General features: G+C 41.8%; 3 protein-coding genes and 1 long non-coding RNA gene across 7 annotated transcripts in view; 3 read left to right on the top strand and 1 right to left on the bottom strand.

The window, feature by feature from the left end:
- The window catches only part of LOC127234099 (protocadherin beta-6-like), a 58,484-nt gene extending 56,529 nt beyond the window's left edge, over nucleotides 1–1,955 (top strand). The window contains 2 exon segments of the mRNA XM_051200829.1: nucleotides 232–1,821; nucleotides 1,823–1,955. Coding sequence (XP_051056786.1) covers nucleotides 232–1,821; nucleotides 1,823–1,955 — 1,723 coding nt within the window.
- LOC127234094 (protocadherin beta-2) overlaps nucleotides 1–18,447 on the top strand; it is a 124,524-nt gene that overhangs the window by 74,003 nt on the left and 32,074 nt on the right. The gene's annotated exons all lie outside the window — the stretch shown is intronic.
- LOC127234104 (uncharacterized) overlaps nucleotides 1–18,447 on the bottom strand; it is a 128,028-nt gene that overhangs the window by 66,742 nt on the left and 42,839 nt on the right. The window lies entirely within an intron of this gene.
- LOC127234093 (protocadherin beta-4) overlaps nucleotides 1–18,447 on the top strand; it is a 98,703-nt gene that overhangs the window by 29,173 nt on the left and 51,083 nt on the right. For 2 of the 4 annotated variants that reach the window (XM_051200821.1, XM_051200824.1), the window contains exon 3: nucleotides 8,260–8,345. The exons of 1 other annotated variant lie outside the window; for it this stretch is intronic. In XM_051200821.1, the coding sequence (XP_051056778.1) occupies nucleotides 8,260–8,345 (86 nt within the window). Of the gene's footprint in view, nucleotides 1–8,259; nucleotides 8,346–16,050; nucleotides 16,576–18,447 lie in introns of those variants that run through there. One more of the 4 variants, XM_051200823.1, reaches the window with a different exon arrangement.

Here is an 18,447-nt window from a genome sequence, read left to right on the forward strand (position 1 = left end):
CGCCCATCCAGGGACTGTGTTTCCTCTGAAGGCAGCTCAGGACTCTGACATGGGGAGCAATGCTGTTCAGAACTATACAGTCAGCCTCAACATCCATTTCCATGTGGTCACTCACAGTCGCTCTGATGGCAGGAAATACCCAGAGCTGGTGCTGGACAGAGCCCTGGACAGGGAGGAGCAGCCTGAGCTCACTTTAACACTCACTGCTGTGGATGGAGGGACTCCACTCAGGTCTGGGACAACCACAGTTCGCATTGAAGTCGTGGACATCAATGATAACGCTCCCCAGTTCGTACAGTCGCTCTATGAGGTGCAGGTCCCCGAGAACAGCCTCCTTGGTGCCTTAGTATTGACAGTTTCTGCCAGGGATTTAGATGCGGGACCTTATGGGAATGTAGCCTACTCTCTGTTTCAAGGTGGTGGAGCTTCTCAACCATTTGTAATAGATGAAGTCACAGGAGAAATCCGTCTTAGCAAAGAGTTGGATTTCGAGGTAACTAACCTGTATAACATAGAAATTGCGGCCACGGATGGAGGAGGCCTTTCAGGGAAATGCACTGTGGCTGTACAGGTGTTGGATGTGAATGACAACGCCCCAGAGCTGACCATTTCCAAGCTCACAAGCCCTATCCCAGAAAACTTGCCAGAGACTGTAGTTGCTGTTTTCAGTGTTTCTGACCCAGATTCTGGGGACAATGGAAGGATGGTGTGCTCTATTCAGAACGATCTCCCATTTCTCTTAAAACCCACTTTCAAGAACTATTACACATTAATGACAGAGGGTCCACTGGACAGAGAGAGCAGAGCTGAGTACAACATCACCATCACAGTCACCGACATGGGCACACCCAGGCTCACAACCCAGCACACCATAACAGTGCAGGTGTCCGATGTCAACGACAACGCCCCTGCCTTTACTGAAACCTCCTACACCCTGTTTGTGCAGGAAAACAACAGTCCTGCCCTGCACATAGGCACCATCAGCGCCACAGATTCAGACTCAGGCTCCAATGCCCGTATCACCTACTCCCTGCTGCCCACCCATGACCCGCAGCTGGCCCTCTCCTCTCTCATCTCCATCAATGCAGACAATGGGCAGCTGTTCGCGCTCAGGGCGCTGGACTATGAGGCCCTGCAGACCTTCGAGTTCCGTGTGGAAGCCACAGACCAAGGCTCACCAGCGCTCAGCAGCCAGGTGCTGGTGAGGGTGTTCATGATGGACACCAACGACAATGCGCCCTTCGTGCTCTACCCTTTGCAGAATGCCTCTGCACCTTGCATGGAGCTGCTGCCCAAGGCAGCAGAGCCTGGCTACCTGGTCACCAAGGTGGTGGCAGTTGACCGAGACTCTGGCCAGAATTCCTGGCTGTCCTTCCAGCTGCTTAAAGCCACGGAGCCAGGACTGTTCGATGTGTGGGCTCACAATGGCGAGGTGCACACCTCCAGGCTCCTGAATGAGCGCGATGCTCCCAAGCACAGGCTGCTGCTGCTGGTCAAGGACAATGGTGATCCTCAGAGGTCTGCCAGTGTTACTCTGCACGTGCTGGTGGTGGATGGCTTCTCTCAGCCCTACCTGCCTCTGCCTGAGGTAGCGCGGGACCATGCACATGATGAGGACTCACTCACACTGTACCTGATCATTGCTTTGGCATGTGTGTCTTCGCTCTTCCTCTTGTCTGTGCTGCTGTTTGTGGGGGTGAAGCTGTGCAGGAGAGCCAGGTTGGCCTCTCTGAGTGGCTGCTCTGTTCCTGAGGGTCACTTTCCTGGTCACCTGGTGGATGTTAGTAGCGCTGGGACCCTGTCCCAGAACTACCAGTATGAGGTGCCTCAGGGGAGACTCTGGGACTGGTGAGTTTAAATTTCTTAAACCCTTGATCTCCAACATGTTACTTCGGGTTGCTGTGATGGAATGCAAGGAAAGTCCTCACTGCAGTGATAGCTTTGTATTCAGTTAGTTGTTTTATCTGGTTCAGTGAATCTCTAGCAGTACTGTTCTCTTTGAAAATGAATCATTTTATCTTAGTGTTGACATTAGAATTGAAGCATGTGCTTGACCTCCATTCCTAAAATGTGTTTAAAATTTCTTTATTCATATATACTTCAGTAATTTCACATATAATGGATATGAATAACACAACTTATGTATTTCAACTTCGATTTTACTCGAATATTTCATAACAATGTACATTTTACTTTACCTGTTTTGGGTTTTGTTTGTTAGTTTGGTTGGTCTTTTTCAGTGTGTAGGTCTGGCTATCCTAGAACTCTGTGTGTTTACCAGGCTTGTTTCAAACTGCTGGACATCCATCTCTCTCTGTCTCCCAAATGCTACTTACTATTTTACCTGTTTTAATCACAAAATTTCAACTTTTTGTGGCCAAGGTGTTTTCATATTTTTCACTTTATTCTATTTCTATTGGATATTAAATATAGGACCTCTTATGTGCTCACCTTACATTCAGTTAGTGAGCTTTACTCACAGCTGAAGTTCCTTACAATTACCCTGAGGAGTCTTGAGTCTAACAATTAACATACTTGTCTTCCAAATTATAAACATTCAGTGTATTAAAATATTAAGACACTAGAATTGTAGCCTTTTTCTTCTTATATGGATCACATATGGTAGAGGTTTTCTGCAGTAGTTGTCCACCATATACCTAGCAATTATTCTATAAACATTCATTTTAAAAAATCTCATTTGCAAATATTAAAGTGATAACTTTACATATTATTAATTTTCACCTCTGTCACTAAACAAAAGTGTTGGAGACTGAGGGTGTACTCAGTGGTGGAGCATACACACATGCCAGGTCCTAGGTAAACTTCCAAGCACAAAAACAATGGACAACCCCACCTGTTAAATCATTGCTTGACACAGTACTGTTCAAAAACTAATCTGAATAGCAGAAGTAACCCTGAAATCCTCCAAAGAATCAAGACTTTTCATGGTCTCATATTATCTTTTTTTAAATAAAATTTTATTTAAATTAAAACAATCTTATTTTACATACCAATCTCAGTTCCCTCTCCCTCCAATTCCTTCTCCCTCCAGTCCTCCCATGCCCTCCTCCAATCCCCCATCCCAGCCCTCATCCACTCTCCAGGGAGGGTGAGGCCTCCCATAAAGGATCATCAAAGTCTGACACATCATTTGGTGCAGGACCTAGGTCCTCCCCTGTGTATCTAGGCTGAAAGAGTGTCCCTTCATAGGCAATGGGCTCCCATGGATGTGAGGGCAATCTGGCTTTGATTGCCTGGCCTATATCGATCACCAGGGTTGATTTGGCTGATCTGGCTGGCTAGGTCAATGTCCCTTTCTTCCCTCACAGCATCATGTGCTTCCCTCCTAAAGCTGTGCACTGGGTCAAAGAGGATGACCATCCCCAAATAGAGGAGGACCAGTCTTCGGTCAAGGGTATATGAGTAGCTGCACTCCCCTGCTAAAACCTCCAAACAAGCTCTCTCATTTCATCTTTCTGGTCTATGAATAAATGTGTAAATGGAGTGGTTTAACGGGTGTGAACTGGAATGTTCTCTAGAACCACCTGCCTTCTGGGCATGCCTATGGAGGATTATCAAACTAGGTTAACTGAGGTAGGAAGACCATTGTGGGTAGCACCATTCCCTGGGCTGGGATCCTGGATTGTATGAGGAGGACAAACTGGGCTAAGCACAAGCCTCATTTCTCTCTTCTTCCTGCCTGGAGATGAAGTGTGATCTTGGTGAAACTCTTGACTTTTACCTTCCCTAGCATAGTGGAGTCTTGAGCTGTGAGCCAAACACCCTTTCTACCTTACCCTATGAATGGGAAATGTAACCAAGACAGCCTGTGTGCAGACCACACCCAGTGACCTGTGCATTCTAAGTGTGATGTTCCCTGTGACCTGTTCTAGTTTGTAGTAATGTATGTGTTTCCTTTAGTTTTCCTGCAGCTTCTCCTCACCTTTCAAAACACTCTGGAGATTTCTGGAAATTTCAATATTCTATTTGATTCTGGTTATCAGTTCTGATAACTTTCACTTTATATTATTTTGTAGATATGCAAAACAAAATAATTCCTTTGTGATATTTAATTATCACTTGCTTTATTTGGTGTAACCTTGAATTATTCTCAGTTAATTTAATATTTCAATTGTGCTGCCTATTACATAATACTAAAAGTATTGGTTCTTAATTGACTTGAAATATAATGAATTAAACTGAATTATACTGAATTTATATTCAAATGAGTCAAAAAAACCCATTATGTGATAGAACTGCGAGAAAACTTTATTCAACTTTTGCCAGAATATGAACAATTGAAGAGCTTGGTTTATAATCTAATATCTTTTATGTTTTACTTTTTAGTTAGTATATACTCATTGTACAAAGCAATGGATTTCCCTTAATGAAGTTTTCATGCCTGAACATAATGTATACACATAAATCATGTTTATCCTTGTATGTTTTAAATCTCAAGTGTCATTCCTATGGGGTTTAAGTATTTTCACCTTTCCCTGAATTAATATTTCCTCCCCTAAGGATGTAATGAAATATAAAAATAAAATTGCTGACCCTCTCTTTTCCATGATGTGTAATTTTGGTTATGTAATTTTAAAATTAAAGTGAGAAAGAGGTAAAAAAGGAGAAAAAGCAAAGAGAAACAAACATGCAATTCTCAAATATGACAGATAACTCTAATGACCTGCTGGTTACATGCCAAGATACCACTTCTAGTATGACGTCCAGTATTCAGGATGCCAGCCTGAACTGAAAAAAACAAGGTCTGCTGTTGTAGTCCCATAGTAGGACATTTGCCTAATAGATACACATCCCTAGGTTCAATCTCCTCCTTAATCAAAAGTCACAAACAGTTGTATAGTTTAAAATACAAAGTTATATATTATTCATGTGTTTGGCAGAATTCCCCTCCAACACAGATGGATTATCTGACATCGGAAAACAGCCATAAAAACTGAACAAATATTGGAAATTATCCCTTCAATACAACAGGAAGCCGCTTATATTAGAGAACTCAGTCTTACAGACAATTTGTTTAAGGAATAATCAATAGGTTCTTGATATAGACACCATAATTAAGTAGTCTCCTACAGTATGGAAAACTCGAGCCCAGGGCCAGTTTTTCCTGCCCAGAACACTTGTCAACTCAGCATCCAAGGAGAGAAGACTAAAAATATAACTTGAAAACCCTCTGAAGGCAGAATGAGATTCTGTACAAAGTACAAAGTCTACAGGTTGGGAGTTGCCCGGCCAAGTCGATGTAGAGAATTCCTGCTTGCAACTTGAAATTTGTCAAGATTGTTTTTAAGGACATCAGAGAATTCTGGCCAAGTTTAGTGCCTGTTGGAGTTAGAGTGACTGTACAAGATAGCGCTCTATCAAGCTAAGAGCAAAGGCTGAGCTCCTGCTGGAAGAGGACAGATTTTACACAAGTACCAACAACCAGTAGGTGCGTGTCACAAAACTGGGTCACATAAAGAAAATCAAGAGGAGAAAACAACACAGTGAAGTCACCACACAAGCACTAAAGTTCTAAATATGGAGAAGACAACATATAAGTTAAAAGTGATAGGAGACAACTGGAACTCTCATGATTTGATGGTCTAGAAACAACTACATTTGAATAATATTTATCTTTTAGAGAAGCAAAGTAACCAAAATAGCAGGCCAGAATCTCTTGGAATTTGGCTTATTTATTTTATTATTTTTTTGTCTGTGCAGTACTAAATAATATTATAAAAATTCAGTGGGTTATGAAATTATGACTTTTTCCTCTTCTGGATTATGTTATATTTCAAAGCAACATATAAAAATGTATATATATAATCAAGTTATAAACCTACACAAGAAAGCTGATTCATTTATTTATCTACTCAGAACGCCTACAGTAAAACTTTAATGACATTTTCTTTTATTCTACAATTTATTCTTACAACCAAACCTGAATTCAGAAAAATGATATGATATTTAGAACTTCCAATTGCTAAGAACTGGACCTACAATTCAGGATATATATATATATATATATATATATATATATATATATATATACACACATACATATACACACACATTAAATGGATACTGAAACACATCATGGTTGAAATTTGGAGGAAAGAGCAAACTGGAATGCAAGAACAAATAAGGACGCTTGGTGGCGCTGCAGGCTAAGAGTATCAAGAATGGGTTCTGCAGATGACGAGGTTGCCATCTCATTAAGCTGAGAAACAGAACTTCGGAGGCTGTTTAAAGGAGAAGGTATTGAGAACAGCTACTGGGAGAATTTGGGGAGACAGTGTCTGTAACTCAATTTACCTTAATATTTTCACGAACCCCCATGAGTGGATTGTAATCGAGTTGAAGGAGCAGCATCCCCTGGACAGCCTATGAACAATGGAGACAGCTCTAGCAAAAACGCTAGAGAAAAGGCAAGTCTTTTTTCTTACTATATTGTTGCTTTTGGGGGAGGTTGGCTCTGAAGCAATTAGGTACTCCATGCCAGAAGAAACAGAGACTGGCTACTTGGTGGCTAACCTGGAAAAAGATCTGGGGCTCAGGGTGGGAGAACTGGCCACTAGAGGGGCGCAAATCCATTACAAAGGAAACAAAGAGCTCTTGCAGCTGGATACAGAGACTGGGAATTTGCTCTTAAAGGAAAAACTAGATCGCGAGGTGCTGTGTGGGGTGACAGAACCCTGTGTGCTGCACTTCCAGCTCATACTGGAAAACCCTGTGCAGTTCTTCCAAACTGACCTGCAGCTCACAGACATAAATGATCATTCTCCAGAGTTCCCTCACAGGGAAATGCTCCTAAAAATCCCCGAGAATGTCCATCCAGGGACTGTGTTTCCTCTGAAGGCAGCTCAGGACTCTGACATGGGGAGCAATGCTGTTCAGAACTACACAATCAGCCCCAACCTCCATTTCCATGTGGTCACTCACAGTCGCTCTGATGGCAGGAAATACCCAGAGCTGGTGCTGGACAGAGCCCTGGACAGGGAGGAGCAGCCTGAGCTCTCTTTAACACTCACTGCTGTGGATGGGGGGTCTCCGCCCAGGTCTGGGACCATCACAGTTCATATTGAAGTCATGGACATCAATGATAACGCTCCCCAGTTCGTACAGTCGCTCTATGAGGTGCAGGTCCCCGAGAACAGCCTCCTTGGTGCCTTAGTATTGACAGTTTCTGCCAGGGATTTAGATGCGGGACCTTATGGGAATGTAGCCTACTCTCTGTTTCAAGGTGGTGGAGCTTCTCAACCATTTGTAATAGATGAAGTCACAGGAGAAATCCGTCTTAGCAAAGAGTTGGATTTCGAGGTAACTAACCTGTATAACATAGAAATTGCGGCCACGGATGGAGGAGGCCTTTCAGGGAAATGCACTGTGGCTGTACAGGTGTTGGATGTGAATGACAACGCCCCAGAGCTGACCATTTCCAAGCTCACAAGCCCTATCCCAGAAAACTTGCCAGAGACTGTAGTTGCTGTTTTCAGTGTTTCTGACCCAGATTCTGGGGACAATGGAAGGATGGTGTGCTCTATTCAGAACGATCTCCCATTTCTCTTAAAACCCACTTTCAAGAACTATTACACATTAATGACAGAGGGTCCACTGGACAGAGAGAGCAGAGCTGAGTACAACATCACCATCACAGTCACCGACATGGGCACACCCAGGCTCACAACCCAGCACACCATAACAGTGCAGGTGTCCGATGTCAACGACAACGCCCCTGCCTTTACTGAAACCTCCTACACCCTGTTTGTGCAGGAGAACAACAGTCCTGCCCTGCACATAGGCACCATCAGCGCCACAGATTCAGACTCAGACTCCAATGCCCGTATCACCTACTCCCTGCTGCCCACCCATGACCCGCAGCTGGCCCTCTCCTCTCTCATCTCCATCAATGCAGACAATGGGCAGCTGTTCGCGCTCAGGGCGCTGGACTATGAGGCCCTGCAGACCTTCGAGTTCCATGTGGAAGCCACAGACCAAGGCTCACCAGCCCTCAGCAGCCGAGCACTGTTGCGCGTGGTCGTGTTGGATGCCAACGATAATGCGCCCTTCGTGCTCTACCCTTTGCAGAACGCCTCTGCGCCCTGCACTGAGCTGCTGCCCAGGGTAGCAGAGCCTGGCTACCTGGTCACCAAGGTGGTGGCAGTGGATCGCGATTCTGGCCAGAATGCCTGGCTGTCATTCCAGCTGCTCAAGGCTACGGAACCAGGGCTGTTCAATGTGTGGGCTCACAATGGTGAGGTGCGCACCTCCAGGCTCCTGAGTGAGCGCGATGCTCCCAAGCACAGGCTGCTGCTGCTGGTCAAGGACAATGGCGATCCTCAGAGGTCTGCCAGTGTTACTCTGCACGTGCTGGTGGTGGATGGCTTCTCTCAGCCCTACCTGCCTCTTCCCGAGGTGGCACGTGACATAACCCATGAAGATGGTGTCCTTACCCTCTATTTGGTCATAGCCTTGGCGTCTGTGTCTTCTCTCTTCCTCTTGTCTGTGCTCCTGTTCGTGGGTGTGAGGCTATGCAGGAGGGCCACCGAGGCCTCTGTGCGTGATTGCTCTTTGCCTGAGGGACAATTTCCTGGTCACTTGATGAACATCGGTGGCTCGGGGACTCTGTCTCAGAGCTACCAGTATGAGGTGTGTCTGAAAGGAGGTACTGGAACAAATGAGTTTAAATTTTTTAAACCATTATTTCCTAACCTTCAGACCCAGGCTATTGCTGAAGAAAGTGAAAATGCTCCTGTGCGCAATAGCTTTGAATTCTATTAAAGCCGTTATTTTTTGAAGTATTTACCTCATTTTTGTTAACTATTCCTGAGTAGAGTGCAGTGATTCATATTGAAAATGGATGTTTATCTTTTGTTTTGGATTTTTCTATTCAAGTTTCATCCTATTATAGAAAGTGTGATTCTACTTCATTGTGTTTGTCTTCTTTCTTCCTTTCTATTTTTTCTTCTTTCTTTATTTGATTTTTGGAGTCAGATTTTCTCTGTGTAGCTTTGTAAACTCACAGAGCTCTGCCTGCCTCTGCCTCCCAATTGCTGGGATTAAAGGCATGCACCCCACTTCCATGCAGTTTGCTTATATTTCTATGCCCTACCAATGCGTGAATGAGGGTTTTTCTTTTTCATTCTATATTTGGCTCTTGTTTTAGAACTGGTATTTGCTGAAAGCAGTAGGAACTTCATTCATTGTTAGTGCTGACTTGTTTTGTTATTTGACATAGTGTAGGGTTTTACTTTTTAACCCTAGCTGATTATGAATGGCTAAGTACATATTGGCTGAAAATTTGTGGTGATCCATCTGCTTCTGTTGCCCTAAGTGTTGGGATTATGAGCATGAACAGTCAGATTCAGCTGTGGCAAAGTTTTCTTGAATAAAGATCAAATACTAGTTGTATTTTCTGTGTATTCTACTTGAATCTAAGTTGAAAATGCAAACTGCTTTATATCGTTTTCTTTATTTAAATCATTGTTGATGGAATGGTTATAAATTATGCTGCAAACCATGTCTAAGAAAACATGGTACAGTGGAACACTCTATCATGCTCAGTTGTTTCTTGTTGTTGTTCAGTCTTTATCCCTGTGGCCAAAGAAATAGTTAAGCCTTCAACTCAAATTATAGGATGATAAAGAAAACCCTAATGTTCAGCTGAATGTGTTTTACACAAGATAAGAATCCATCATGCCATCAATGCCAGGGGAAAATAAAGCATTACTAACATCCCAAGTGCCACATAAATGATTCTTTACAACCACTATTGGCCCAAGTATAGCAAACATGCTGACTTTCAATTGTATAGTCTTGCCGCTTTGGGGTTTATGTAGGTTCCTTCTAGGGTACCAACTGCTGTGTGTTAAGCTAGTTTCACTCTACATTGTGTTTATAAATGTATGCCTAATACCAGTTTTCAATCTTATTTTATTGTTATTGACATAAATTATCCTAGTGGAATATGTCTCAATTTTTTACTGTGTTATTCATTTGTCTTGGTGTAAGTTATGAACATATATAAATATATGTATGTATGTATGTATGTATGTACAAATATACATATATTTGGCTAGGTTGTGTTTGTAATTGTGATGAACATTCACTTCTTGGGGGTAGAGTTCCGTAAGTAAACTTTCAGTAGATATTTCCAACTATTTTTCAAAATTGTTTGTACCAACTTACAGTATAAGTAGCAAAATCTGCATGTACAACTTTGTTCAGATCCTTCCCAAATCCTGGTCTCATTGACAACCATTGAGTGTATGTCTACAGTTCAAGCATGTTTGAAGCAAGATGTTTGTGGAGCTCAGAAGACAACCTTTAGATAGCCTTCCACCTTATTTCAGACAGGGTCCCATTGCTGTTTTTCTGCTATATGTAGCAGCCTAGCTGGCACCAGGGCTTCTAGAGATTCTCTGATATCTGCCTCCCATGTTCTTAAAGGAGAACTGAGAAATATAGATGTTCCTGCCATGGGTGTCTAGCTCTTATGTGAGTTTTGGGGGTTTGAACCAGGCTGGGTCTTCACTCTTGTGTAGTTAAGTGCTTTCAACCATCAAAACTCTTCCCAGTTCAAAAGCACTTTCAACCCTTTTAAAAAGTTCTTTTTAACAACTCATTTATTACTAAGATGTTTTTAATTATTGTCAGTTGAATTGTTAGCAGCCCAAGATTAATATATTTAAGCCCTAGTATGTACTGCCATTAATTCTGGTGCTATTTTTGAAGAGTAATATTACCACATAGTTCTGGAAGACCTGAAACTCATTATGTAGACTAGGCTGGACTAGAACTCACAGAGATCCTCCAGCTTCCACCTCCCAAGTGTTGGGTTTAAAGTTGTGTGCCACCATGCCCAGCTGAGATAAAGCTTCCAGTGAGATTATTATGTTACAATATGTGTTTATGATAGAAACTTAACAAGAAGGGATCTGGTGTCTTTAAGAAAAGTTTGTAGAGAGAGGGGAAGAGGGAAGAAGAGAGAGAGAGAGAGAACACAGATGACAATCATGTGAAGATACCAGAGGAAGAAAGCAATCTGTGAGGAAAAACCAGAAACCCCACAATAAAATTATCCCTGCCAATTCTTTCATCTTGAGCGCCCAGATTTTAGAAGTGTTAATAAGTTCACTTAATTTAATTTCTCAATTTTATGTTGTCAGTCTTAGTACACTAAGTATTTTTTATAATCTATAGATAATGTGTCATGGCTGCTAATTATATGCACTAAGTAGCACACTTAAAATGATCTCAAGTTTCTGTTCTTATATCTCTGTCACTGTATTGAGTACTTGTCTGATTAAACAAAAAGGTTCTTTTAGTGTTTGATTAATAAGTTTAGCTTTAATGAATGGCATTCTTTTTGTTTCTTTTTACATCTGTTTCACCCTAAAGTTTTCCAACATCCCACAATTGTTAAGATGGTCAAGGTTGGTGAAATTCAATTTCTGTAAATTTTACCTTATGAAATTGGCCATAGTTGGATCAGCTCAGAGCTGGGAGTTCAGGACTCCACAGAAGAGGGGAAGGAAATACGTAGGAGTCAGAGGACAACATGGCCCACCAAATCAACTAAGCAAGACTCATATGGACTCTCAGAGTCTGAAGTGGCAAGCACAGGGCCTGCATGGTTCTGTGCCAGGACCTCTGTGTATGTTCTAGCTGTTATCTTGGTGTTTTGTGGGACTCTTAACAGTAACAAGTGTTTCAGACTCTTTTGCCTGCTCTTGGGGCCCTTTCTCTATTATTGGGTTGTCTGGCCCAGCCAAGGTCAATATGAGGGCTTTTGCCTTGTCTGATTTTTCAACTCTATTTAAAAGAATAGGAGAGCAAGCAGAGGTGTATTCTTCTGTAAAGATCTAATGTAATTTACTACAAAATGTAATTTCATGAAAAGGGAGTCTCTTGACATGCTACTTAACTGGTATCTTTTGGGAGTAATATGAAGATACTTTCTCATGTAAAAAACAACCCTTTCAAAGGAATTTTCTTTGTCTATATTAAATTCAACACATTCTGTAATTCTGATTAAAAATTTGTTTTGACATTGGGAATATTTTATAAGCCACATTTGAAGACACCTGTTGCTACTGTAGCCACAGAGTAAATAAAGGACTTTGGGAGATAAGTATGCCATTGAACTGGAATCAGAACTTAGAACCCCCCTTGTTAGTCAGACCTTCCACTGCTCTGACAAAATGTGAAAGATAGCAAGAAGGGTTTATTTTGACTGAGGGTTTCCTTCCATCATGAAAGGAAAAATACCCACAGGAGAGATTGCTTACTTGGTGGCCTTTTTCTTCTCTAATTATGGCTCCAGACTATGGGATTTCCCACTTTAGGAGTCAGCTTTACCAATCTTGTTGGTACTCCTCAGGCCAGTTCAACCAACAACAATGACTAACCATGAGACCATTTAGAGGAACATTCAGAAATGATCTAGAAATGGCCAAACCCATCCATAATATTTATGACTGTTGGGTTTTACTCCATTAGTCCCATTTGTAATTCACATGCTCAAGAAATGTCCATACTCAGAAACAGTTTTTTGAGTAAACCCTGGAGGACTGTGATATTGATATTCTCATTCTCTTTATTTTGTTGGATGCACATATGCAATTTCTAGCTATAAAGTGATTTCAACCATTAGATTTTAATTCTATTTATTTTACTTAGAAATATTTTTAATATATTCCCTATTGTCTTGGCTCTTATGTAAGATAAAGTTTTCTCACCTTAATAGTATTTATCTTTAAATGAATACAAATTCCATCAGAAATCAATCATATTTAACATATCTTATGTTCTTGCCTGTGTACTCACTCACATTTTAAATGATATTTAAAGACACTTTCTAATTCGTATTATCAGAAAAAGGCAAGACAGTAACAGAATATAACAATGACATTGTCTGCATTTCTGTTTGTTGTTTTTGGAAAAGCGGTCTTTCTTCCCTCAAACTTGCTATCCATCCATTTTGGACTCCTACATACTGGGATTATAGTTGTGCACCACTGTGCATAATTGTCACTTTATGCATCATGTCATTTCTTACAATAACTTTGGTCTTTGATCAATCAACATGAGGACATTTTGTACAATGAAAGTTTATACCAAAACAGATTTCTCAAAACCATGACCAATTCTACTCACTTAGAAATGAAATTAAATCTTAAAGTTCTTATGACCCATATAAATTGCTCCTAATTCCTATTTTAAATTATTCATTTTGTTTAGGTATTGCTATCATATGTACATTTTTGGCCATAGTTTCGCCCTCAATAGCTTTATGATTACCATTACTGCTCTCATGTGTTCTTGTAACACAGCCTGTTTTTCATGCTATTTAAGACTCATAGATTTTAGAGAACTTCATCTTTAGTTCAACATTTATGTTTCTGATCAACTTTTGCATTTTAATAATTTGTTGGTGTACTTATTGGGACAATTAATCGTGTACCCCTCAAAAGCACGAATTTGCAGAACTCAACAAAGATCAGTTGCACTGCTAAAGAATCGAAGTTGATTGTGGAAAGTTTTCATGGCCAGAAGAGTGATTCTTAGATGTTCCTGCACGTGAGAGATTGAAGTATGAACTCCCCTTAGATCAACGGGCAATTTGACTAAAGATCTAGAGTGAGCTTGAAAACCAACTTAAAAACAAAACACAAGCATGCACACACAAAGAAGACCCCTAAGAAACCTTTTACACAGTTGGTTTGAAAAACACCGACTCAACTCAAAAGTCTTTATAATGCTTAGATTTGGATAAAAGTATAATGCTCAGTCTTTATAATGTTCAGTGTTCATCTGAAAACAGCTCATGAAGTTATTGATTTGAACACATGGTGGCGGTGTAGGCTAAAAGAATGAGTAAGAAGTCTAAGGGTCCTTGGATTTCCGTTTCGCCCAGAAACTGAAGCAAAATACAGAACCGTTTGCTACTGCAGCTAAGACAAAAGCATTCCGGAGAAGAGGAGCCACCAGGGACTTGTAAGATCAAGTCCAAAAATTCCTCAGCAAAGACTTTCCGGAAGACCAAATCTACCTCCGTGATTAGGAGTTGAAAGGGATTTTCCCTCCTGTATCAGTAGAGATGCCACCAAAAAAGGCTCGGTGCAATACAAGGCAAGTGATGATTTTAATCACATTGATGCTTTCATGGGAGGTGGATTCAGAATCAATTCAGTATGCCATTCTGGAGGAGACAGAAAGTGGCACGTTTGTGGCCAATTTGACTAAGGACTTGGGACTAAGAGAGGGAGAACTGGCTGCTCGGGGCGCTAGAGTGGTTTTCAAGGGGAACAGGCAGTATTTGCAGCTTGACCCACAGACCCAAGATTTGGTGCTCAATGAAAAGCTGGACAGGGAAGAGCTATGTGGCTCCACTGAACCTTGTATGCTGCCTTTCCAGGTGTTACTAAACAATCCTTTGCAGTTTTATCAGGCTGCCCTGAGAGTTACAGATATAAATGACCACGCCCCAGAGTTCCCAGCCAGAGAGGTGCTCCTTAAAATATCAGAAATAACTGCTCCTGGAAAGATACTCCCATTGAAAATGGCGCAGGACCTAGACACTGGCAACCACAGCATTCAGAGCTACACTGTCAGCGACAACCATCACTTCCACGTACTCACTCGCAACCGCAGCGATGGCAAGAAATTTCCTGAACTAGTGTTGGACAAGGCATTGGACTTTGAGGACCAGGCTCAGCTCAGACTAATGCTCACTGCACTGGATGGCGGGTCTCCTCCCAGGTCAGGGACCATGGAGATTCAAATACTTGTCTTAGATACAAATGACAACACTCCTGAATTTGGTCAGGAGTTTTATGAGGTCCAAGTTCCAGAGAACAACCCCATTGGCACACTGCTTATCACTGTCTCAGCAAGAGATTTAGATACAGGAACCTTTGGAGAGGTTTCTTATGCACTGTTTCAAGATGATGATGTTAACGAGCCTTTTGTAATAGACACAAAGACAGGAGAAATTCGACTGAGAAGCACTTTGGATTTTGAAGTATTCCAGTCCTACCATGTGGGTATTGAGGCAATAGATGGTGGTGGGCTAACCGGAAAGTGCTCTTTAGTCGTGCAGGTATTGGATGTGAATGACAATGCTCCAGAAGTGATCCTATCCTCACTCAACAGCCCCATCCCAGAAAATTTGCCAGGCATCATAGTGGCAGTATTCAGTGTTTCAGATGCAGACTCAGAAAATAACCAGGAGGTTATGTGTTCCATAGATGACAATCTTCCATTTCTTGTAAGACCATCCACAGAGAATTTCTATACTTTGGAAACAGACGGGGCACTGGACAGAGAGAGCAGAGCTGAGTACAACATCACCATCACAGTCACCGACATGGGCACACCCAGGCTCACAACCCAGCACACCATAACAGTGCAGGTGTCCGATGTCAATGACAACGCCCCCGCCTTCACACAAACCTCCTACACCCTGTTTGTCCAGGAGAACAACAGCCCCGCCCTGCACATAGGCACCATCAGTGCCACAGACTCAGACTCAGGCTCCAATGCCCACATCACCTACTCGCTACTGCCCACCCACGACCCGCAGCTGGCCCTCTCCTCGCTCATCTCCATCAATGCAGACAACGGGCAGCTGTTTGCGCTCAGAGCTCTGGACTATGAGGCCCTGCAGACCTTTGAGTTCCGCGTGGAAGCCACTGACCAAGGTTTGCCTGCACTCAGCAGCCAGGCCCTGGTGCACGTGCTTGTGCTGGATGCCAACGACAACGCGCCCTTCGTGCTCTACCCTCTGCAGAACGCTTCTGCGCCCTGCACTGAGCTACTGCCCAGGGTGGCGGAGCCTGGCTACTTGATCACCAAGGTGGTGGCAGTGGACCATGACTCTGGCCAGAATGCTTGGCTGTCGTTCCAGCTACTCAAGGCCACAGAGCCAGGGCTGTTCACCGTGTGGGCTCACAATGGCGAGGTGCGCACCTCCAGACTCCTGAGTGAGCGTGACGCTCTCAAACACAGGCTGCTATTGCTGGTCAAGGACAATGGCGATCCTCAGAGGTCTGCCAGTGTCACTCTGCATGTTCTGGTGGTGGATGGCTTCTCTCAGCCCTACCTGCCTCTACCCGAGGTGGCAAGTGACCCTGAGCATGACGACAAGGAAATGCTCACACTCTACTTAGTCATTGCCTTGGCTTCAGTGTCTTCGCTCTTCCTCTTGTCTGTGCTGCTGTTTGTGGGGTTGAGGCTGTGCAGGAGAGCCAGGGCCTCCTCATTGGGTGGCTGCTCTGTTCCTGAGGGTCACTTTCCTGGTCACTTGGTGGATATCAATGGTGCCCGGACCTTGTCCCAGAGCTACCAGTATGAGGTGTGCCTGAGGGGAGAGTCTGGGACTGGTGGGTTCGAATTTCTAAAGGCAATTAACTCGCAGTTCCCTCCTTCGGAGTCTGAAAGGAAAACTGAGGAAAGTCCTACCCTTTGGAATAGCTTCCTATTCATCTAAATACTGTAGTACAGTAGTAAATTCTGTTTAAGCTAAGAGCTTTCTTTTAAACTGAATGTGCATGCTATTGATGTTGTATGAACCTTATGATATTACATTGTATAACAGGTCCTGGAACTGGAATCCAGTATCTCCTTCATGTTAGGAAAACTCAATCACAGAGCTAAATTGCCAAACTTTCAATTTACTTATTTATTTCTAATTTTGAGACATGGTCTCACTTAGTACAATGTGGTGGTCTGAATGTTTCTATGCAGGAGTGGCTGACCTGAAACACAGACAGACCCACCTGCCTCTGTCTCTTTAGTACTATGATTAAAGACCTCTCTCATCAGGCCTGCCCTGTTGCTATTATTCTTGAGGTTGCACTTTTTTTAAAGACAGGATTTCTCTGTGTAACCCTGGTTATTCTGTAACTATCTCTGTAGATCAGCATGACCTTCGATTCAGAGATTCGCCTGCCTCTTCTCCCTATTGCTGGGATTAAAGGAGTGAACCATCACTACCCAGCCAATACTGTATTTCTAAGTAGTCAGTTTGTGGAGATTCCACAAACCTCTCTATTATGCTTCACAGTTGTTTTTTTAAATTAGTGGCACTAACCTGCATTTGACAACCTAAAAGTATTTTTTTCAGTAAAATTTGAAATCAAATAATGTTTTAAAAATATTATCATGTACAACCCTTGAGATTGCATTTCAAACAAGTGATTAATTTCCCTATTAGTTTTAAGTGGGGATATTTGATATTACTGAATTTTGCAAATTTAGTCTCATTTTAGGGTAGCTAGTTATCATGTGCACCTCTAAATATAAAAGTAAAGAAATCTAAGTGCTAAGACACATACCTTATTTATGTATAATTATGTTTTAGTTTATTTTAATAGTTACATATTTCTTTTTTACTTTTTTCTTTTTATTTTACATAACAACCCCAGTTCCCTCTCCTTCCTTCCCTCTTTCCCTCTCTCCCAACCTCCCATGCCCCCCAACCACCCTCCCCTCCTACCCACTCCCACTCCACATGTAGCATGGTGCCTTCCAGGAGGGGTCATCTAAATCTGTCAAGTCATTTGGAGTAGGGACTAGGCCTTTTCTCCTGTCTCTAGGTTAAGGGACTATCCCTCCATGGGGAAAGTTACATATTTCTTAAATATAGATTTTACTAAGCTATCAATAGTTTGTGAACCTTCTGTAAGAATAGTATGGTCTTTTAGCATCAAATTATTTACAAATGCTGAATAAATATTTGCTGAAACATCCAACAGTTTTTTTTAAATATACACATTCTACAAAAATACTAATATCTCTCCAATGTGCTTTGTAAATGAGTGAAATTTTTATTTTAATTACAATTAGCTAAAAATTTAAACAATATTGCTTACTGAGATTATCTTTTTTTCCTTCAATATAGAAAGCATCTTTCTACACATGCTACATTTTGTTGAGCATAAATTTCAGGAGAGCACATTTTATCTTATCTTGTTTTTGTCTAACAATTTAAGAGTTTAAAGTTATTTTGTCAAATTCAAGTTATATTTTCCAAATTTTACCTTCCTTTTCTCAAGTATCCACAATTCTTTTCTAACATTCTATTAATATCATTTATTAACTACAAAGACATTTATATTCAGTCATGTTTTGTAGGTTATAGTTGCCATTATCCTTTGAAAAATATTCTTTTCAAATTTCTATCAAAGGAAGATAAATTATCTTAAGGTGATGGGTATATATTTTACTGTTAACCTTAATCAAAGTGAACTATAATGGCCAAAGGAAACATTTGCTCTTTGGGATTATGGAATACTTGCCCTGTCCCTCAAATAGCATCCTTATTCTTGGGGGGGGTTTCTTTCACACAGCTCTTGTTGGAACTTCAGTGTTTTTCAGTTACACAGTTTCCACAGCCCAAAGATCCCCTACTCAAGGCACATAGGTCAAATCCTTCCCCAGAAA

This window comes from Phodopus roborovskii, unplaced genomic scaffold (genome assembly GCF_943737965.1).
Source record: "Phodopus roborovskii unplaced genomic scaffold, PHOROB, whole genome shotgun sequence".
NCBI classification, from domain to species: domain Eukaryota; kingdom Metazoa; phylum Chordata; class Mammalia; order Rodentia; family Cricetidae; genus Phodopus; species Phodopus roborovskii.